We start from the raw sequence: 23,312 nt of genomic DNA, 5'->3' as shown, positions 1-23,312 counted from the left end.
ATCATTACGGAAAGTACTTATCCTTCTTCTCCATATCGTGGTTCCTCGGACACCTGCACCAGTGTCTAGCTAGAAGAAGCCAACTTCCTCTCCCTGGGTCAGAATCCAAAATGCGCTGCCTGAAGGGCTGCGAGTTCGCACCGAGGCTTCCTTGTTACGTCATTGCGTAACCGATTCTACTGACCTCTGGTGACCACATTAAGAATGATTCCATCAATCTGGCACAAATGAACAAATTGACGGCTCCGCGCGCACTACGGTCCATAGGGACAATTTCCCCTATGTCCTTCTTGTATTACTTCAAATATAGCGTGAATTTTGGGGGAAAATTGTTGAAAATATTACTGTGAACACTCGTATGCGAACCGCACGCGACGCCACTGAATACATTCAACCAAAATGCAGGTTGTGAAGGGACCTGCGTAGGACAAACACAACACATTAAAAATATAAGTTTAGTCTGAAAACTTCCTCAGTTTCTTTCAAGAGTACATGTAATTGGTGACACAGTATTTCATACCAAATAAAATTATTATAATTCAATCAAACTGTGTATTCAATTCATTACGATACGGATCTTCGTCTCGCATTTCTTCACCTGGAACACACACAGGAACTGGAAATAAAAGGCGAAAACATTTCAATGTTCGTTTAAATTGGACCATTTCACGACATAGATTTTAAATCAACAAGAAAACGTTAAATATCGTTTGATAAAGTGCCAAAAGAGTATTGGGAATAATTAAGGGTCCGTGTATTTCAAGCTTGGCTGTTATCAGAATTAGTAAAGTTATTCAACATTTTTAATGGTGAATGTTCCTGATTTGATGAGAATTACAAAGTTTCCAGGTTCGGGTCCCATCCTGACACTTGATGAGTGTCCCTTCATCAGTTGCATCTAATCATCCCTCGTCCTGTTCGTTCCGATCTTCCGATTAGCCAAAATTGGCAGAAAAGCGATGCTTAATAACAAATATATAAACAAAATTTGCACATACGAACCGGTAATTTGAGGGTTGGTTCTATTTTGAAAAAAAATCTCTCTTCATAATACTTCGTCCTTCACCTTCTTGATGTAACATTTCCTGTTTGTGCCTGTTTTAAGAACTTGTAAGGCGACAAATTTTAGTGCCGGTTCTCCAAATTTAGTGCCTATTTCCCAATGGCGGGACCAAACTCTATGGAGGCGGGATCTCATCTTCAAAACAAAATGTATTTTGATATGCACATAGTTATTACTCGATCCGTTCAAGGATTTACTATCCGATAACTGAAGGTTTCAATATTGAAGTACACGAATTCAAATGTTGTATTGCAAATGTGTTATTTTTTAATGTTTAAACAGACCATGAACCAGTCGTTAGCCCTCTGAAGGTAGAGATCCTTGGTTCGAATATTGTAAGGTTTCACATCATGTTCCATCATTACAATTTTATTTTTGTCCTTAATTTGGGTGGTCTGGGGGACTCTTAGCGCCGCCCCTGCGATTACCAACTTTTAGACCGTAGTTCATCAATTCTTTGTAACTATTTAACCACTATTAGTACCATCACTGTTAATTATAAAGGGGCATTAAGTCCCCATTATCCCTTGACTATGATAAACCCAAGAATGAAATACTTTGGCCAGTTTAACGGGTCAAGTTCTGGAATCCAGAGCGGGTGCAGAACGTCCGTGCGTGTCAAATCGCATCCCAACCCGTCCAACTTTTCCACAACACTTCATCCCCTCCTAACATCCTCACCTCACAACACCCCATACGTCATTAAGTCTAAACAAGTGTTCTGGATCCCAGAATATTTATCAATAAATGGATAACCAAGCACTAAAGTATCATGCAGTAGCTAGATTGTGAAACATCTATGATGTTATTATATCTTTGAATATAGATGTTCAATTGTTTGGTTGTTTATGGATTGTCAAGCATGGAGTTAGCCATGTTGTATGTATATTCTTAGTTATGGATTAAATTATTATTTTGTATAAAATCGAACCCACATGATTTATTATATCATATTACCGTGGTTGGTAATACAACAATTTGGCGACTATGTATGGGATTCAAGGACATATTCTGGAACCTTTCGATGTGGATAAAGGTAACATTGATTCGTATTTGGAGCGGTTTGAACAGATTTGTGTTGCTAATGGTATTCCAAAGGAAAAGCAAATTAGTCATTTTATTGCCTTCTGTGGAGGAAATTTATATGATGTTTTAAGGGATTTAGTTACGCCAGATTCTGTAGCTAATAAAACATACGAAGTAATAAAAGATGTATTGTTGAATCATTTTCAACCGAAGCATAATGTAGTCGCAGAAAGATACCGTTTTCATCTTCTGAAGCAAGAGTTAAGTCAACCTGTATCAGAATATATTGTTTCTCTTAAACATGCAGCTACTAAATGTAACTTTGGAGCATTTTTAAATGATATGCTAAGAGATCAGCTAGTGTTTGGGGTTAGCAGTGAAGTTACAAGGAAGAAATTGTTATCAGAAGGCGACGTTTCCTTTCTTAAAGCTTGCGACATTGCAGTGAATATGGAAATGGTTGAGAAAGATGTACGGCTATTCCATCAAAAAGAAGGTTTTGCTACTGATTATAATGTACACAAGCTTCATGAAAGCAAGTCTAAACCTTTCCAAGCTTTTTCCAATAGGAAAACTAACTTTAATAATCAGTTTGAGAAGAGCATAGTTAATGAGAAACCTGGAACTTCAAGACAATGGATTTGTTATAAATGTGGAAAGACGCATGAAAAAGGTAAATGTTATTTAAAGCAAATTAGATGTAATTATTGTGGATTCTTTGGACATATTCAGAAATTTTGTAGATTTCGTCATAAACCGACAGATAAAAACTTATCAAGTTTACAATTTGAATCCGCTGAATCTGACAGTTGCTTAAGTAATGTGTCTCTTGATGTAATTTCAAAAGAATGTAAAGATTCTATTAAGTCGAATGCAGAAAAGGAACATCAAGAATTGTTAATTTCACGCGAGCCCTTGCACACTTTTCAGTTACCGTTGTACAAGTATGGTTCTACTAAAGAACGGCAATTTGAATTCAACTCTGTAGTTGGAACTTTGCATAATGCTGACAAATGTACAATTGATTTGAATTGTGATGGTAAGTTAGTTAATTTTGAGATCGATACTGGAGCTTCTGTAAGTGTGTTTGATAAAAGATTTCTCGATCAATCTTTTCCGTATTTAAAGATTCAACCTGCAAATATCAATCTGAAAAATGCTGATGGAAGACCATTAGCATTAGAAGGTCAGGTTATGTTGGATGTATTGTGGAAAGATAAGAAATATAATATGAATGTTTTGAAAGATATGGATATCCTAGTGTAATCGCATGTGATAATGGACCTCCATTTTCGGGAAGGAAGCTTAAAGAATTTTGCACTAAGTTAGAAATACGAATTATTCATTCACCACCATATCATCCACCCAGTAATGGTTTAGCCGAAAAGTGGGTCCAAAACGTAAAAAGTACTCTGAAGAAGAGGTGGTTAGAAGATTGCCATCTAGGAAGAAGTTTCGATTTCAGAGCGTTAAGAGTAGCCAGGTTTACACCTTGCCATGCTACGGGGAAGACTCCTGCAGAGTTGTTGTTGTCATATCAACCTCGTAATATCTATAATTGGTCCTGGTCGCAAATAATGGAGAAGGAAGTGATGAGAAGTGAGACCAATAAGAACGAAGAATTACCATCAATCGGAAGTACAGTGTGGACAAGAAATTATACATCCAGATTTCCAAAATACGTACGAGCTACACTTACGGGTCATTTAGGAAGACGCTTGTTATTGGTCAATGCCGGTGGAACAACGAGAAGGGTACACCTGCATCAAGTGAAGTTTAAATCTAACAGGTCGGACACAGACATGGAGAAGATAACTTTTGGATCTTTGATGGTTCCGTGTCAGCGCAGGACAGGGCGTGTGAGGAGAGACCGCAGACTGGGCGAGAGGAAGCTGTTACCGCCTCCGCAGTGAACAGTCCACGACGATCTTTTAGAAGGAGGAAACCACCTGACAGGTTGCAACTGTCATTTGGAAGAAGGGGAAGTTGCAGTAGCTAGATTGTGAAACATCTATGATGTTATTATATCTTTGAATATAGATGTTCAATTGTTTGGTTGTTTATGGATTGTCAAGCATGGAGTTAGCCATGTTGTATGTATATTCTTAGTTATGGATTAAATTATTATTTTGTATAAAATCGAACCCACATGATTTATTATATCATATTACCGTGGTTGGTAATACAACATATCAGTAAATCCAAAAGATCGTGTAATTACAATAACAATCAACAGGTACTCATCCTTATTATACTTTCATATAAAAACTAACCAACTCACGCACAAACCCTGTTCTGGGCGCCAGAACGGGTCTACACTTTCTACTGCTTCTGTCACCTTTATATTATGTAATATATATGTTTTGTTGCATGTTATAAATAGTAAATAAATAAGAAATAAGAAAAGAAATAGGCGAGGGAACAGATCAAATTCAGGGTAACTGGCGTTCTTGTTTATTTAAAGGCACCAGGATTTTTAAGTGCATACTCGGGCTTACTTCGGGGGGGGGGGTCCGCTTCTTCTTTTTGTTTTTTTGTTTGTTTGTTTGTTAGTGCCACCATTTTAAAGATCTGCCCACAAATTTCAGTAGCTATTTCATTTACTTCTGGTATGTGTATTCTGTAGCCTCGGTGAGTGCCGGACTAATGATCTCGTGATCAACGGTCCTAGGTTCGAGTCCTCGCGTGAGCATGGGTGTTCCTTTGTTTTTATCCCTCATCCAATCATTATTCATTTACATCGTCGCGATTAGCCTTGGCTTATTAGTGCCTAAAATGCTCTCCATATAGAATGCTTCTACAGTAAAAGGTGCGTTACTTGTCGCTTGAAAATATGCCGGTCCAGAAGAGAAGCACTAGCAGCCACGTAATGCTGAGCGCGTACTGCAGCATCGACTGGAACCACTCCTTCAGCATGGCGTGGGCCAGGTGGTAGGTGGGGAAGCACTTGTAGCGCCTCGTGACGTTCTTCAGGCTGGACAGGAGCTGAAAAGGCCGTCAATTAGTGACATCAAGTGTGATCTTCGTGTGGTTTGCTTTCGTTGTTGCCTAGACATTCTCAATAGGTGTTCCGCAATGCTCAAATCTGGGTCCTTTACTTTTTGTAATATTTTTTAATGATTTATCTTCTGTTATAAAAAATTCTAATTATCTACTTTATGCTGATGACCTAAAAATATTTAAATCCATTACAAATATAAATGATTTAACGCAATTGCAGATTGATATAAACAATTGCTTTCAGTGGAGTGTTACCAATAAGTTAATTTTAATAAGAAAATGCAGAACTATTACGTTTAGCAGACATATCTTATCTTATACTCATAACTATACTATGCGTGGGATAGTTTTAAATAGAGTTAAACTTATAAAAGGTTTGAGACTGTTACTAGACTCAAGGCTTACTTATAAAAAGTACTTTCAAACATTAGTATCACAAAAATATGTTGTTTTTTTATTTTACACAAAAATTTAATACAGTCCATGTGTTCCTAAAAAATGAAGATGAAAAATGAAAGCGTAATGCAGCTTACTTATCACAATTACTGGATACGCTGCTCTGCTCTTAGAACAGCTGATCGGGTCCTAAGGCACTCGACATAATCGTATCGGATGCATTTAGAATTTTGGGTTTTTTATTCAGAACTACCAGAGAAATTAATAATATTCAAGCTATTACTTCAGTATAGAATTCGATATTAAGAAGTAAGTTGGAGTATGTTAGAACCATCTGGGATCCTTATTTTCAATGCTACAGTGATTTAATTGAGAATGTTCAGAATACGTTTATAAGATATTTATATTATAAAGAATTTAAAAGGTCTTCATATATAGAGAGAATATCCTATAATACTATCTTACCTGAATTTGGGTTCTCTTCATTAAAAACAAGAAGAGAACTAGCCAAACACATCTTACTTCATAAACTTATAAATAACTTAATTGATGCTCAAGATTGTCTTCAGTTGATAAGATTAACAATTAAACCTAGAATGCTTCGCTCTTATTTGCCATTTTCTTTGGTTAATTCTAAAAATATTGTACATCAAAATTCAGTAATGGTTAAAATATGTAAAGCTCATAATGTACTAATACAAAGTAATGTTAACATCGAATTTGCTATGTCTCAAAATAATTACGTAACTGTTATTAAACAATTTATTTTTAATTAGTATTTTGTCTAAAAATGTGTAATCCGTTAATGTGTTGCGTTGCGTTTATGTGCCTGTATATGTTGATGTTTATATACACTAGGTTGCCATTCGTCACCGGACACCCCGAATGTTACCCCATTCCTCCTGCAAAGCGGCAAACAGCTCAGTGGTGTTTTATGAGCGGCATGGCCTGGCTCTCAAGCGGTGCTCCAACTCGTCCTAAAGGTGTTCAATGGGGTTGATATCTGGACTTTGGGCTGGCCAATCAGGTTTTTGCACACCCATGTTCTCGAACCACGTGTTGATAATGCCTGCCGTATGTCATGGAGCATTGTCGTGCTGAAATGGGCCAATACCGAATTGTTCCCACAATGTCGGTAGCGCAGAATTGTCTAGAACCTTTTGGTCCGCATCGGCATTCATGTTTCCCCGAACTAAAACAAGAGGACCAAGACCAAAGCACGAAAACCAGGACCACACCATGATGCCACCTCCGCCGAATTTCACTGTGGGTACGATACAGTCCTGTAAACAGCGTTCACCGGGCATACGCCACACCCACACACTTCCATCGGACCGCCACATCTGGTAGCGCGATTCATCACTCCATAGGATGGATTTCCATTGTTCGAGAGTCCAATGACAGCGTTCCTTGCACCACTGTAACCGACGGCCCACATTGCGGGCTTTGATATGCGGCTTGTGAACTGCTGCGCGTCCATGAAAACCAAGTGCGACGATCTCCCGGCGGACAGTACGATCACTTGCAGCACTACTGGAAGCCGATCGAAACTCCTGTGCCACCATCTGTAACGACGCCTTCCGGTTTGACTTCACCACACGTTTCAAGCATCGACGGTCACGATCTGTTAATATTTTCGGTTTACTGGGTCTGGGTCGGCATGTCATGACCCCCTCTCGCTTCCACTTCACGATAACATCACTCACTGTCGACCGGGGTATCTGAAATTTGTTGGAAATCTCACGGGTCGAATGCCCAAACCTGTGGGCTCCAATGATCATCCCTCGTTCCGCTTCACTCAGTTCGCGTCGTCTGTCCATATTGACTGCTGTAGCTGGTATGAGTGTATTGGATAATAAACCTTTGCCTGCTCCCACAAAAATAGGCAATAATTAGGCTGGAGAGTTCAATGAACTAACCGATCTCTAATTACGCACAGGTAATGATCAGGCTGGAAAGTTCATACGAACTAACCTATCACTGATCAGTGTTGACGTCAAGATGGAACTTGGAGATGTGTATGAGTGTCTTCTCAACCGGTAACGCCTTTTAAAGGTTGTATGACGTGTACGGACGATCCCAAGCACTTTTTGAGGGGTGTCCGGTGACGAATGACAACATAGTGTATATGTAGGTACTATGTAAATTTATTTACTTGTAAACCTCCGTTGTAAGTGGAGCAATAGCTCTGTTATGGGGAGTATGTATAAATAAATAAATAGTTTCGTTGCTACGTAAGCCTATTTTCCACCCCCGACCTCCGTGGCGGAGTGGTTAGCACAGTGCGCTAGTGGTCAGGCCAGTGGTCGCGAGTTCGACTCCTTGCCTTACAGTTCTTTGTGATTGTCCATCATATAATCACTCATCCTCATCTCCGCGATCCTCATCTACCCGATGGCGCAGTGGTAACGTCGCCGCCTTGTAATCAAGAAATCCCGAGTTCGATACCCGTGGAGTCACAAGTGGTTCGGATTCCCCTTTAAACTGTAGGTCCAGTCCCGATTAGCATTTCTGTACATAAAGTGGACTTAAAACAAGAATCCAAACAAACAATTCAAATTCTAAGCAGATCTAATATTACAGAATTTGGAGTATCGTAGTGTTCTTCTTAGAAAGGAGATGTTTCTACGCTGCGAACCCTCGAAAGACCATGCAGCATGTCTCCTATTTGCACTAATGGATTCACTTCATAATTATCATGAACAAGACTCGTTTATAAATAATCAAGTAGGCTATGTATCCGGTTGGTATTGTGCAGCCAGGATGCGGAGGTAAGTGTTGACGCATCCGTCTTCCATTTAGTCTTCTCCTCCAATTTTGACTTACCAAGTAAAGGGACAAGACGAAACTCTCCTTTTCCTGACGTTACCTCAGACATTTGTATGGTTGGCTATGAGCTATAAGGTAGGTTTGAAGAAATCTTACAGTAAAGTACATTTGCTTCGGGTAATTTCTTAGCATAACATCCCTAAGTCTCTAATGAGACCAGCAGCCTCGGTCTCGTCTCGGTATTATCGTTCTCGTCTTGATTTCGGCCTCGTCTCTTGTCTCGGTGTATTTTTTAATGCAATATGGAGGTCGAAGAAGAAACAGCTGTTGTTGTATGATACAGCAGATATTTTACAGTTTTAGCTGTTCATTGTTTTCATTGCTTTTTGTGTAGCATATGTAATGCCGGCTTTAGCATTTTTGCTAGCATAAATGCTATTTAAAAGCTTCCAAAAGTCATATAGCAGATAGTACTTTAAACGCAAGCATTTCATGTAACTTTTCGGCTAGTTTTTGCGATTACAGTGTATAACATATACAGCATGAAAGGCACGTTGAGTTACACCATATGTGATGAATGCACGATGTTTACAATTGAAACAACCAAACTATTCTTCCACACGTGTGCTGTATACGTTATAAAGTATGTATTTAAGCAGCGCCATTGTTTTGTACCTAATAACGTTTTACACGAAACGTTATTCCTTTCGGTTGAATAGTTATCGGCTTTTAAAAATGTGAAGTGATACATTGTTTACGTCTCACGCGGCCGCCATTACAACTGTACTCGTGACGTAGAGGTCTCTTCTGATTGGTTATGCTACGGAAATAGGACGGATTCTGTCCTTGAGAAATGCCATGAAATATGCCATGGCATCTGAAATGCCATAAGATTATAGCATTTTCATCATGGCATAAATGTTAAGAAAAACACTAGCGTCTAAAGCGGGCTTAACGGAAAACTTTCTCCACTGAAAGACTCACCATATTCGCGAGAAACTGCAAAACTCCTTCCAAGGACTGGATCAGAGGGAACCAGATGAAGCACTTTGCCACTGCTAGGATCAGGTAGGCCACGATAAACTGGAAAGAAAAAAATAATCTGTTTAAGTCCCCTTTACGCTATACTGCACAATCGACCCTTGTGTTTTACCATTTCGGCGTAAAGACAAAATATGTTCACTCGTAGTACTTAATTCGTGCATCAATTTGGCACTGTGCCTTTTTCAATTAGAAGTTCCTGTTCTGTGAAATAATACAAACTTTCTTACATAACTTACCATAGGAGCTTTCCTTTATCGAAATCCATGATCTAAACACACAGTATTGCCAGGTGCAACTTTGGTTTTTAACCTGGATGGTTTGCGAAGTTCCACTAGGATTCAACTTTCTATATTTCGTTTTTTCATCCGTATGTATGATTTTAATTTCATTTTTGGATATTGAATTTTCTATTTTTAATAGCTGTAAATTATTTTCGTTGTTTTAAATTGCTTTTCTTCAATTTGTTTGGGAAATAAGTGGTTTTTGGTGATTTTATTGTTCAAAGTTGTTCTAGCGTTGTGCGATAAGGGAGACCCTGACTTGTCTCCCTTATCGCACAAAGTAAGGACAACCTTACGTTGTGATGTTACTCGAGGAATGACTACGTTGTTAGGTTAGGTCTGTTAGGTTCGGTTCTCTAACATAAATACACTGTAAATGCATTATTTGTGCTAAGATAACTAAACCCAACAAGCCTAAAATAACAAATTAGGCATTTAGCCTTACATCTGCACGTAAATTAGGCTCATTATGTTTCATTTACAATGGAGGTTCTTCAAACTTAATACTACTTTTTTTCCACTTCCAATTGCTTCCTCACCCTAAATCCTACATTTCTGGAATCCTTGATTTATACCCTTTCCAACAATAACAGTTATATGATGCATATTTCTATTTTTAAAAAGGGTCATTTCGTCATCCTTACCCCACTTTATGCACAGATAAATTAACCTACAGTTTAAAATTGGATCCGCAGCACTATGTTCTGCACTTCCTTACATTTTTGTAACTTTTTCATGGATCAATGTAGCCCCTCTAATTGGACCCCTAAAATTGGAGAACTTTAGTCGTTTTGCACTTTAAAGGAAATCAAGTGTGTTGTGGGGTGTTTAAAATCAACGTGGATCATGTCTTGCTTGGTTTCCTTCCTGATATCGCATAACAACACCACATACGAATTTGTGGTTGGGAAATTACGGGGGACATATGCTCCGTTTCCGCACTTGTAAAAACTGAGAATTTTTCAGTGCTTTTTAACTTCAGATGTGTCGACCTCCGTGACGGCAAGGTTCTAGTCCCGGCATGGCCGTTCTCTGCGAGTGCCTTTCTTCATCATATCATCACTCATCCTCATCTTCGCAATTAGCCAAAAGGGGCAGAAGTATAATAAACCAAATCATTCATTGATTTATTCAACTTCAGATGTGTTTTACATTTAAGAAATGAACTGACGGCATTACTTGGTACTCCACCTTGTAAACTGGTCCAAGGGGATTATTTTTGCAAACCGGAGGGCTCTGGATAAACCTGATGATGAGAACGCTGACGCCCATGAGGAATATGGCGCCTGGCAGATGTCCGGCAGATTCAGGCAGCGGGTCGAAACACTCCACGGGGATTAATCCATTCAACACGCAGTAGTGCGCTAGGAGGACGGGTAGAGGGTTTGCCAGTTCCTGAAACAGAAACTGCATTAGGTAATAGGCCAACAAGCGAGTGACCGGCAGGGTACCTAAGGTTCAGAAACCCATAAATTCTAATGGGTTCTACTGGGTTCCGCTGCAGGACCGGAATCCTTTTTTCTTGCACAATTTAAAATCGGTACAAGTTGTATATTGTTTCATTGAAAAAAGGTTACTGGACCCTATTTAAATTGATCCGGAAAAAAGGTCCCTGGACCATATTTAAATTCAGTCCGAAAAAGAGTCCTGGACCGAATTTAAATTCAGTCGGTAAAGTGTTTACTGCACCGAATATAAATTCAGCCAGAAAAAGGTTACTGGACAGTTTGTAAATTGATCCGGAAAAAATGTCCCTTTACCGTATTTAAATTAATCCCGAAAAAAATAGGTTTCTGGAACGTATTTAAATTGATCCGGAAAAGAGGTTCCTGGACCGAATTTAAATTCAGTCGAAAGAAAGTTTCCTGGACAGAGTTTAAATTCAGTCGAAAGAGTTTCTGAACCGAATTTAAATTCAGTCGAAAGAACGTTTTTGGACCGAATTTAAATTCAGTCGGAAGAAAGTTTCCTGGACCAAATTTAAATTCATTCGAAAGAAAGTTTCCTGGACCAAATTTAAATTCAGTCGAAAGAAAGTTTCCTGGACCAAATTTAAATTCAGTCGAAAGAAAGTTTCCTGGACCGAATTTAAATTCAGTCGAAAGAAAGTTTCCTGGACCGAATTTAAATTCAGTCGAAAGAAAGTTTCCTGTACCGAATTTAAATTCAGACGAAAGAAAGTTTCCTGGACCGAATTTAAATTAAGTCGAAAAAGTTTCCTGGACCGAATTTAAATTAAGTCGAAAAAGTTTCCTGGACCGAATTTAAATTGATCCGGTAAAACGTAATAGGTTCCTGGGCCGAATTGGAATACTTTGCAGATAAAAAGGTTCTTTAAGGTCTAGAACCCATTTTCGCTTGTTTATTTTCTCTCCCGGACCGAATTGAATTTGTTTGAAATTCTTGAAACTTTAAAAACCATGGTAAGCGGTCAGTTAATTCTTAAATTCTGATTTTTTTTCTGGAATTATTGTTTTACCTTCATAATAATAATTAGCGGGCGATAATTCTACAACCTTACAGTGCTAAGAGGTTTTTGAATCCTTACTTTTATTTCATTTACACTTAAGATGTCCTTGGAGGCAATGGCGGATCCAGGAGGAGCGACTTTCAGTCGGATATCTGACTTCACTGTGAATCAATTCTAATCTACACTTGTACCGTTTTGTATAAGGAATATATGGTACTGTAAACGGGAATCAAGCTGACTTCCATGTTCTAGAAATTACGGTATTGTTCTGCAAAAGTAGTAGCTCATGGCTGGAATGGATTATTATTTTGTGTGTCCTTATCATAAATTGTTCAATAGCAAGCAATGACCATAAAGCCAGTAATAAATGGGAGACCGATGAACAGCACATTTTAATACCAAACGCCGGCCCCCGTGGCGGAGTGGTTAGCACATCGCGCTACGACGCCAGCGGTCCCGGATTCGTATCCTGGCCTGGGCATGGATGTTTGTGAGTGTCCATTCATCAATATCATCACTCATACCCATATTCGCAAATTAGCCAAAAGTCGCACAAGAAGCGAAGTGAAATAAAGCAAATCAATCAATATTAATGCCAACCGTACTTCCCATGTCCGCTACCGACTTCAATAGACTTCATAAAACGTTTCAATACGTTTCCTTGAGATCTTAAACTGTGAGGCTCCAGAATAGTGGTATCATTGCGGATTACTGGATTTTCACACCATACACCTCAGATTTCTAAATTTCCTATGAGGTTGAGACCAGGTGACTGTGGTGTCCATTGCGCAGGGCCTCTCCTACCGATCTAGCATCCAGCCAGTCGCGTACTCTTTCTCTCATTGGTTCCAGGATTTATCACCCTATAGAATATGCCCGAGACCACAACATAATACTAGAAAGTATTGTGAGCTATTTCTCAATCCCTGGTGGAGTGGTTAGGATAGGGGTTCTAGATTTGAATCCTGGATAAGGCGTAGACACATTATTTTGTGTGTTCTTTCATCTATATACAATTGTTGTAAAAGCGACGCGAAGTAACGTATTGTAAATGATTGCGAACTGCAGTGGTTCCGGCGAAAGAACGTACTTGGAAATTCTATTTTTGTCTTTTCTGTCGAAAGCCATGAAGGGTCATTGAAAAATGCTGAACAAATCGGCTTTGTCCAGTTGTCGTGGTGAGGGGGAATTCTCGTGGCATTCTGCGTTGCCAAATTTTTCTTTTGGGTCGTTTTCGAAACAAGTGGCACCCTCATCAAAGCCAAGCACGTCACGTAGCAAGCGAATGGGTCTACGATTTCCTGCCTCTCCCTGAAATGCGAGCGAAGGAAGCTTGTTGACAGGAAGAGGTGTCGCGTACGCCTGGACAAAAATCAGGCGTGTAGCAACACCGCTTTTCTCCCCTTGAACTAAGGGCGGAAAATCTGGGTTTCCTCAAGTCCATTCTTTGACCGGGCGGACTTTTGTTCCTTAGTGTCAAGTTTGTTGGATGTTGATTTCACACATTATTCGCCAAACCCAACTCAAACTAAACATTTACAAACAATTCGTTACATTTTTATCATAATAGAAGGGCTCGGGAATTAAACATGGTAACATTTTGGTCATGATTAAATTACAAAGTAAAGAGAGCCATTCATCAATTTATGCTTGCATTTCCCATGTCATGCATTTTGCTTTGAACTCATTGATGGCTTCTGAAATTAGTAAACACAACACGAAAACAATTTATCTAGTGTGCAGTTTAGCACCTAATATCTTCTGTCTTACTAAATTTCGCCGGACCCTGTGGCCGAGTGGTTAGCCCATCGCGCTGCGACGCCAAGGGTCCCGGGTTCGAATCCCGCTCGGGCTTGGTTGTTTGTGAATGTCCATTCATAAATTTCATCATCACTCATCCCCATCTTCGCAAATTAGCCAGGAGGCACAAAACGCGAAGTAAAATAAACTAAATCAATCAATCAATCTTACTAAATTTGGTAAGAATGTACAATACAGAGAATACCTCCAATTTCTTTCCTAATTCTTATACTCGCTAAATATGCAGACCTGGTAACGTATCGGGAGTTAAGATTTGTGGGTGACGTAGAAATTGTGCACAAAAATACGTTCTTCATTACCGCGATCATTCCCCATACAGAAACATAGGAACCATGGTTTGATGATATGAACAAGTGACGTTCGGCATTCGTTGCGCTGTCTACAGCGTTGCCACACTGTTGCTTCGTTACTTGCAGAGCGTTAATTGTTGCTTCGTTACTTGCAGATCATTAATTTTTGAAGCATGGCGGAACAGAGGAGTGATAAAATTGTTAAAGCGCAACAGTTATTTAAGTGGAGTGTGGAGAACGCTGGAGCGTCCTTCTAGAAAAATTGCGTCTTCCGCAGTGAGGAATCTAGTGCTACAAGACGTATATCCCATGCACGGGTAGCCCCACAAACCATTCACGGATAGCCCCACGAACCATTTCGGGTAAGGTTAGATTAGGTTAGGCAAGCTTAGTTAAAATTTGTTCGTAAGACAATGCGATACAGCTCTAAAAAAATCCACTTATATCGGCTTTTTTTCCGATTTCCACACGTGACCCCCGCATTTTAACAACAGATTCGTGATTAGAAGGCCAAATTGAGTTAATATACCAAATATTGACGAAATTGGAGATATTCTCTATATTGTAAATTCGCTCCATAAATTCAATAATGGCCGAAATGTCACTTGCCATGTTTTACTCCAGAGACCTTCTATTATTTCCCCGCTTGCTTTCGTGGTGTATCTATAGTGAGAGACAATCCCCCAACATCGGCAAAGCAAAATTAATCTCGTGTTATTGCATGCAAAAGCTTCACACAGTCAACGCCTCTGTATAGTTTTGTTAAGCTTCACGTCCACTGAGATGCGCCAACTGACCTGTTTTCGGCGTTTCAGTGGGCCATAACTCACAAGATAACCTGCAGACTTCTACAGTGCGCGTCAAATCTCCTGCATATGGCCTTGAACGGCTGAACAGCACCAGCGAATCACAGACGTGCGGCGTTGCCGTGCTCTCCTTGACAAGGCGTTTCGCTCAACCACGCTGTCTCTTTTCCGTGTGGGATTTCGACATGGCACAGCTGCAGTGCGCTGCTATTGGCTATCGCCATATGCAGGAGATTTGACGCGCACTCTAGCCGGAAATTCCGTGCATCGGTTCTGCGAGTTTTCCTGTAGTGGGCGTTACACCATTTGATTTCAATAGAAGGAGACAACAGATGTTCTATTGCTTTCTGTTGCCGCGTCTCAGTGCGGGTTAAGCTTTGGTCGTGTACATTTTTTTCTCGAGAGTCTTGAGTCACCTGCAAAAATGCTCCTTTCGTGACTTCATATTAGTTTCTGTCGTACGTACCACCTTCGACTCGCGGTTCTTAGGCTCCCTGTCAACTCTTTTCGGCCTTCTCCGTTGCCTAGGCATTCTGCGGCGCCTCTAGTACCAGGTTCGACTCGAGGACTTTTCTTGTGCTGCGTTACGTGTAATCCACTAAAATTTCTCCAGTTCTTGCAGACCGTGTTCGTTGCTAAGTTTGACTTCAGTGTTCATTTACTGTTGTGGCAAGAATACCATAAAAGTAAACAATTGATTAATATCAAACCAAGTTGGAGATGATTGCACAGTTTGCTTGTAATAGCAATATTCTCGTTGGATTAGTATTAACGTAGCCAATAGTGGCTTATGCTGAATCCAAGAGCTGGACTAGCTCACTGTGACACCTGGTCCTAGGCTATGGAGAAAGGAAGAAGACTAGGCTCATTCTTGAAGTTTTCAAGAAAGCCACGTTGCCATCCCAACGTTAGCCAGGTTGCCAACTCCTAAGAATTCAGGTTGCCAACTTCAGAATCGTCAATATTTTATTAATGAATTGAGTAAACTTATTCATAGTTTCTAATAGATTCTTCTTCGGTATTTTAGTTTCTAGGCTTTAGGCTTTGCAGATAGCTTAGCTAGCCTAGAATATACGTTCCTGATAGCCAAAGAAATATGCCGCCTCGGTAGCCATGAACCGCAATCTCGTCACCTAAGGTTTCTTCGTAAAAGTGTCCATACAATCACCATTTATCATCAACATAATGTAGCGTGGCACGGAGAGGCTGCAGTACTTTCTAAATCAGTAGATACAAGTTGTACCTCATGTACCACCTTCACTACACCTTTTTTGTACAGTCCATCTTTTGGATTTTCACATAACTTATTTCCAAAATCTATTACGTTGATTTTCACTATAAATTTATGTTGGCGTTTTACCTGCGCGATAGGTTTTCTGCTGAGCACTTCAAAAACCTATTCCTCGGGCTAATGCCCCAGTTGTGCCTCCTTAGGGGCATTCTTAAATTCAGCCATCGCACAAGAACCTAGCGGCTTTCTCCAAGTCGTGAGTCGCCGGAAAAAAAATCGTAGTACATTCTCAACCTGTGGAATTTTACTTTCTATTCATAGCTTCTCGTACGACTGTTTTCTAGTTCTACTCATACCAGAAGTAGTACATGCTCCAAAAAATTGAGCACAAGCCCAAACTACCCAGTGTCACTGGCCAGACTCACAACAGAACAATGAAATTATATTAATACAAAATAAAACTCGTTCCCAAAGGCGCGCCCAGGATTTTCGAATAGAGGCAGTTACGTATACTTTTTTTTAGTAGCTAGCCCTTCTATTTTTATGAATATTGGGCCAAACGATGAGTTATGACCGCACCAACCCTTGCTTGGGCACGCCACTGCTCAATTCTTCATTGTTATAAAATGTTCCAATTAATATTCTAACTCTTGACTAATTGTTGTCAGGACTGTGACTGTTGCATTCACTAAGGTCAGTGTTCATTCCATGGCAACACTACATGATTGTTGAATTATTTGTTATAGCTTTCTGTTGCGCATTGTAGCAAATGTTTTGATGTTGGACGTTGTTAGGATGCATGCTTATTGTTGTATTGACATAAATACACATATATTTACGAGGTGCTAAAATCAGCAGCAAGTTAACACTGGTCGGCGAAGAAGAACGAACATAAAAATTAAAGTCCCGAATGTTTTTTCCATACCTTGATATCGACGATATTAGTTTCACCTAAAAGCAGTGCAGGTCGAATAATTATTCCACAGCAATATTACATACAATGTAAGTAATGTAAGTCTAATAGTTAGATATCAAATGTAACTCTAATTTGCTCTACTTGTACAAGGATTGATTATACATTATTTTTACAAATTAAAATATTACACACAATAAGATGTAAAATTATTGCACAAGTTAGAATCGATCATCATTGAAGCTTCATTTAAAATAGGGGAGAAAAAATTGCTGCCTGAAATTGCAGTCATTAAGTTATGTGAATAATGGCTCGCATTATCACATAATGCAGAAAGTAAAAGATACAAAGCAGTAAGAATGAAGCCTTTTTGGGGGTTGAGATACATTAGTTTATTGCTTGAGGGTATTTTAATGTATTTTTTCAGTCTAGTATCTCAATTACGGAGGGTCGAGGAGGGATTTTTAACATTAGGTTAAATATATTGAATTGTATACCGTTCCAAATTTGCAAAAAGATTTTTGGAATCTTAGAAAGGGGGGATTCCAACATTGAATGTTGAAGCTCCTTGTTTTTGTTTGTGGGCGACTTCCGGTCGTGTCCGGGGGACCTTAGCAAGGCGATCCTGCTTTGGACTGGAGAGAATATGCTCTCTCCCCTCACGTAAAACAGGGGTGGAAGTGGTGGACTTGCGAGAACGGTGCAGCGGTGCGTACGTGCTGTAAGCTGGAAACTTAAGTCTGTTCAAAATTTTAATTTAAGGGCCCAAATATCGGATCGTGCTGCATCCCAGGAATGCTCCACATTGCAATGGAATCCCTTCACACGCCATCCAGGTTAATGATTATACATCGGAGTAGTTTACTTAGTATCAATCAAGACAATGCGGCTACGTGTAGCTTGTGTGTCTTGACACAGGAGAACGGTTAGTTCTACTTATTATATTCATTAAAATGGATTATGTGTATTGTCTAGACGAGATCAAAGCAGAATAAGTTTTTTTTTTTTTAATACTTAGTTCTGGCATCTGACGTAACCTGTTATTAGCATTAAGAATATTTTGCTTCCGATCTTATTCCGAAATTTCTAATTTAATATATTGGGTCTGCCCTGACGTGTAAGGTGATGAACTTTCAAAAGCAGTGCAGAAGCAGTACGTACGCACACGTAGGAAAATGATGCGGGTCTTCCCCTCAGAACTTTCCCTGTATTTGGGTCCAATTATTTTAGCTGCATTATAGCAATACCCAATTAAGACGTTTGGTTCCAAGTAATGTAAATACAGTGGCGGGAATTGTGGTGGGTTTTAGTTATACCTAAACTATTGAATTTGTAAAGTATGATTGGTTTATGGAATCTACTTACATGCAATCCATTTCTATACAATGTCAGACATTTTACCGTTCGAGATTCCAACAACAGTTCAAAATCCCAGACACTGGCCATCATTTTCAGGACAGGAACTCGACAATAAGGAATGCGGTATGAGATATTACCTAAGCTTTTCTGGGTCACCAACGGCATAAACATGTAAACAGGCGAAATCCAGGAAGAGGATACAGGTGCAGTGCTTAGTAAAATCTATGACAATAAATATCTGCGACAATAGAGGTCATGAGCCAGTTTTAGAGCGAATGTTGAGAGGGGCAGGAGGAGGATTGAGCGAGGAAACGTTGGAGTGAGTTGCAAGTCAAACTCTTGAGATACTCTACAGTCACGGTCGTAATCGCTCACAGCTGAAGTTCCATCTCCAGGCAGAGACAGGTTATACTATTCCATCTTACCATGCTGATCCTTTCTTTGAGGGCGTAAAACTAAAGTGTTGTGTTTTGCCATTTGTTTTGCCATTTATGTGTATATTCATTACCTCTCGCACGTTGCCATTAAGCCCACCATGAATGCGAGTACGCCATTTTTGGGGATGAATGATGAATGAGCTACACTACCCATATTCGATCCCAGTTCCATTGACGAACGTTACGATATTATATTGTCTATTATTAACCATTGTTGATTACAGGACGCTAAAATTCCTTTCTCTGCAGGTTTCGTGTTCTTGAAGGATTTTCGGCTCTGCTCCGTTTAAAGTGTGGCCTAGCTTCTCACACAGAGTAGGATGTCATGTGTACAGAATTTATGTTTCCATCTTTCACAAATTCGTTCAGGTGTGCAGCGTTTTAAATTCAACTTTGTCAAGTATTTGTGCAGCGTAATAAGCCATACTGTTAAGTTAACCATAATAGATAATTTACAGTAATATTCGTGCCAGTACTCATTAAATGTTTCAAGAATTTTCTTCACAAGTAAAGATAAACATTGAAACCTCGTACATAGTGTGTCTAATAGCACGTTTTGTTGCAGGAGCCCTGGCCGTGACTGTAGCTGGCTATTGGAACCATGAAGCAAACGAAAATAGGTAAGTTAAAATTTTCAAGACTTTTGAATCATAATCGAATACTTGCAAGAATAGGGCAATGAAGTTTCATGTGAGCATACTTTGACTTTATGTAAACGTTGACTATACAAACTTCGTTTATGTACTTGCCGGTGAGCACAATGGACAATGAAGTATACAGTTGCACCCGCCAACAGTCCGTGATAGAATTTCTTTGCAAGACCGAAGATGACTCAGCCACAACAATTCGAAGATAAGGTGCTTCCTGTGTATGGGGATCGGACTTTGGATGAAACATGGTTATTCCATGTGGATCCAGAGAGCAAAGCTCAGTCTATGGAATGGCGTCTTCGTGGTTTTCCCAGGAAGAAAAAAAAAGATTCACCAGATCGGCCGAAAAAAATAATGGCAGCATTCTTTTTGGGATCAACATGATGTAATCTTCATAGATTTCTTAGAACGTGGGTCAACAATTAACAAGAAGCGGTATTGTTTGTCACTGAAAAAAACTTAGACGTGCACTCAGGACCAAGAGACCGGAGCTCCAGGATAAGGACATCAAACTGCACCACGATGATGCGAGGGCCCACTCAGCCACGATGACGCTGCAGAAAACCAGAAGCCTCCTTACAGTACAGACTTGGCCCCCTCCAATTTTTTACTATTTGGTCGTCTGAAGGCGCACCTGCGTGGGAAAACATTCAACAGTGACAAACAATTGTGTGCAAGTCTGCCCCTGAGGTTTACCAAAGTGCCTTCTTGGCATGGAAAGAACGCCGGCGCAGATGTGTAACAGCAGACGGAGGCTATATTGAGTGACATGGTAATGTACTCAAAAGACCAAAGTAAGTTCACATGAAACCTCATTGCCCTAGTGTAAATAGTAAAAGAGTTGCAGTGGATTGTGCAAAACCTTTTGGCCGCCCTTTGTATTTTTCACAGTGATTTCTAAAAAATAATTGCAGACAAAAACAAAAACTGGTGTCAATGTAAACGTAGATAACAAATAGAGAAAATAATTTAACATCACTTCCAGTGCTGAAGATTGCCCTCGTATTACTAACAGTTGTGTTACACATATATCCATACCTTGGATTAATTTGGATGTGCCTAATAATGGAATGTGACAAGGTGATTAGGTTTTGTCTGGAAAAAAGTACCTTCATTGATCAGAGTTATAGAGTTCTTTGAAATTAGTTTTTAACCTCCATATGGTTTTTGTTTTATTTCTATTTCCTAGCAACATTCAACTAGCCTTCTAATTGTTAATAATTCAACGTTTTTTCACCAGATTGTTTCTTACTGTTGCCATATTCGTCCAATGAAGGAAGGCAAACAATCCTTAAAGCTTAACAATCTTTCTAGACCGGTAGACACCAGTTGCTAGGTAACCCCTCAAAACATTCACATAGTTGGGTTCAAAGTCAATAAGAAAGTGCTATTACACAGTCAGCAACTACACAGTGCATTTTGTAGAAACAATTCTCTCTTAAAATCTAATTTCCAATACTATCAACAACGGGATTATTATCGAATCCTAAGCAGATAATAATTATATACGTCTTTGTAAGACAAAGTATATGGCGAATTAATAAAAAAAGTGGGAAAGGTATTTATGAAAAAATAGTTCCGAAATTGACTATGTAGTAAATGTAGGTAGAGACAATAAAAACGTAGTTTTCGATCGTCGCCAAATTGTAACGAAAAGATGTTAATGAACATGCTGAAGGGTTACAATTAATGTGAACAAGGCAGGTCTTGGAGCTCCAAAAAATAGTGATGAAGTTATAAAAACAACGAGAAACATCAAACGAAGGTTCACTTACTCGAGACGTGCTTTTATAGATGGGCCTCGAATCCTGCCACACGTGATGGCTCATTATAGAGCTTAATTTGTGCCCGGTCCTGGATCGAACATTAGCCCCTGTCTGGGCATGCTGGTTAAAATTACAGACCGACCACGGGACTCGTTGATGCATGGACGAGGAATCTGTCTCGACTAAACTACCAGCGCCGGCCATTATCTCATTATCACCTCCTTCAAAAGGAAATGGGTTTTGTTTCCTTTTTTAAGTCTTCCAATCTGGTCTTAGGCCTGCATGTGTGGTGCTCACACATATCTGAACACGCAATGTTTTAGACTTGAAGCTGGAAATCTGTATAAAATATATCAGCCCACATACCAAAACAAAAAAAGGATCCGTAAGACACATAAGTATCTTCTTGATGAAGGGGTCTTGAAAACGTTGTTTGGGAGATTATTTATGAATTATGGACAAATTTACTTCGTATTTTTAGAAAGTTGCACAGTAGACGTAATAAAAAAGGCAGTTGAAGAGCGGCTGATGAATTAGGTGATTGTGGGTTTGTAAATAAAGGAACATAAGGAAATAAAATATGGACCGCTGTCTCAAGATAAGCGCTCTATTTTCAGAAAGGATTAGTTAAAAAGTAGAGTAAAGTAGACAAATCTGGAATACCATTTTTGTTTTGGGTCATAACTGATATGTACGGACACATGTTAGGTGCAATGTGGTACATGCGTATCTTGTTTAGTGAAAGATAGACACAGTAGAACGAAGAAAAAAAAATGGTCAAATTTGTACATTTTGGGAAGGGTCGACATATGGAATACCTGATGCTACAATACATAAAACATAAAATATAAGACCTAAATGCTATCTTTGTACACCAAAATAAGGAGAAATATATGGACCAACTAATACAAATGTGAAACATGACAAACTGGTCAAATACCGTGTTGCATAGCAATAAGAGACAGAAATTGTTCCAACAGCCAAGATGTGTCTAATGAGACATGAAACAATTTGCAGGAATCTCAAACATACACTCCGCACATTCGTCGTGTCCTAATTCTTGCTTGACACAGAGACCGCTGGACCCACTGCTCACCTTAATGATACCATTCCATATTTATCGCTCCTTCGGGATTCCATATTTGTCGCTCCGCCATGTTGGCTTTGTCTTTTCAGCAGCAGCCACCATTCTTCGAAGCACAGTTCAACACCTCCACCAACTGATATCTCCAAATATACACATTTCAACACCACGAACACATTCACGGGACACACACATACACTAAATTATTTGCGACTACATACATACTTGCAAAACCTTTTCCAGAGCCAAAAACAGTTTTTCTTGTTCATCCGGGCCGTTTTATCGTTTGTCCGTTTATGGACTATCCACATATTCTTTTGTTCGTCATGCTCGTATTTCAGTGTACGGATTTTCTACAAATCCTTTATCAAATCTGTATTATCCGGTTATTCGGATTATTCGAATATCAAAATTATCCTGATATTCGGATTATCCGTTGCATCCGAAACGAATATCGGATAATTTGAAATCCGGATATTATCCGAATTTTGTGACCATTCCCACAGTTCTGCCGTTATATCTCCCGGTGGCAAATCACAGCACAGAACGGCTATTTTGACAAAATCCTGTTTCCTGGCTGGCTGATTTTGAAGGAGGGTTTCAAAGGTTGCCGCTTGTTCCCCAAACAGGTAGGTCTAATTGGCCGTTTGACTGCAAGTTCCTTCGTAGGTAAACGCGGCAACAGAGGGTCACTGCCATAAAGGCGGTCCCACACAGCACACAAATATCCAAAAGATATCCGTTGGATATCTCCTGGATATCCATTTGTCCGCATACGTGATATCCAGGAGATATCCAGAAATGGATATGTTTTGGACATTTCCGGATCACTTTTGGACATCGAGTGGGACGTAATCGGGACATTATGCTTTGATTTAGACTTCTTTTGTACGTACTTTGGATATT

General features: G+C 39.5%; 2 protein-coding genes across 2 annotated transcripts in view; one reads left to right on the top strand and one right to left on the bottom strand.

The window, feature by feature from the left end:
• The window catches only part of LOC146001723 (uncharacterized), a 326,667-nt gene that overhangs the window by 163,268 nt on the left and 140,087 nt on the right, over positions 1-23,312 (top strand). The window contains exon 2 of the mRNA XM_083139408.1: positions 19,472-19,526. Coding sequence (XP_082995534.1) covers positions 19,472-19,526 — 55 coding nt within the window. The remainder of the gene's footprint in view (positions 1-19,471; positions 19,527-23,312) is intronic.
• LOC146001294 (uncharacterized) lies at positions 556-15,580 on the bottom strand. Its single transcript, XM_083138601.1, has 5 exons — positions 15,433-15,580; positions 10,771-10,974; positions 9,239-9,337; positions 4,908-5,074; positions 556-616 (listed from the first exon to the last, which is right to left on the bottom strand). Exons 1-5 carry the CDS (start codon positions 15,496-15,498, stop codon positions 595-597), a joined length of 558 nt encoding a protein of 185 aa, XP_082994727.1. The 5' UTR covers positions 15,499-15,580; the 3' UTR covers positions 556-594.

This window comes from Lepisma saccharinum, chromosome 17 (assembly GCF_977018435.1).
Source record: "Lepisma saccharinum chromosome 17, izLepSacc3.1, whole genome shotgun sequence".
NCBI lineage: Eukaryota > Metazoa > Arthropoda > Insecta > Zygentoma > Lepismatidae > Lepisma > Lepisma saccharinum.
This window is presented reverse-complemented; position numbering and strand designations above follow the sequence as displayed.

Bases quoted from the DNA above. Each gene is read 5' to 3' on its own strand.
- LOC146001294 (XM_083138601.1), bottom strand. From the start codon at position 15,498: ATGCCTAGGCAACGGAGAAGGCCGAAAAGAGTTGACAGGGAGCCTAAG. The intron at 5,075-9,238 runs GTGAGTCTTTCA...CGGCCTTTTCAG, and splicing joins TGCAGTTTCTCGCGAATATG to CTCCTGTCCAGCCTGAAGAA. The intron at 617-4,907 runs GTAACGCACCTT...TTTTATTTCCAG, and splicing joins GGCATATTTTCAAGCGACAA to TTCCTGTGTGTGTTCCAGGT.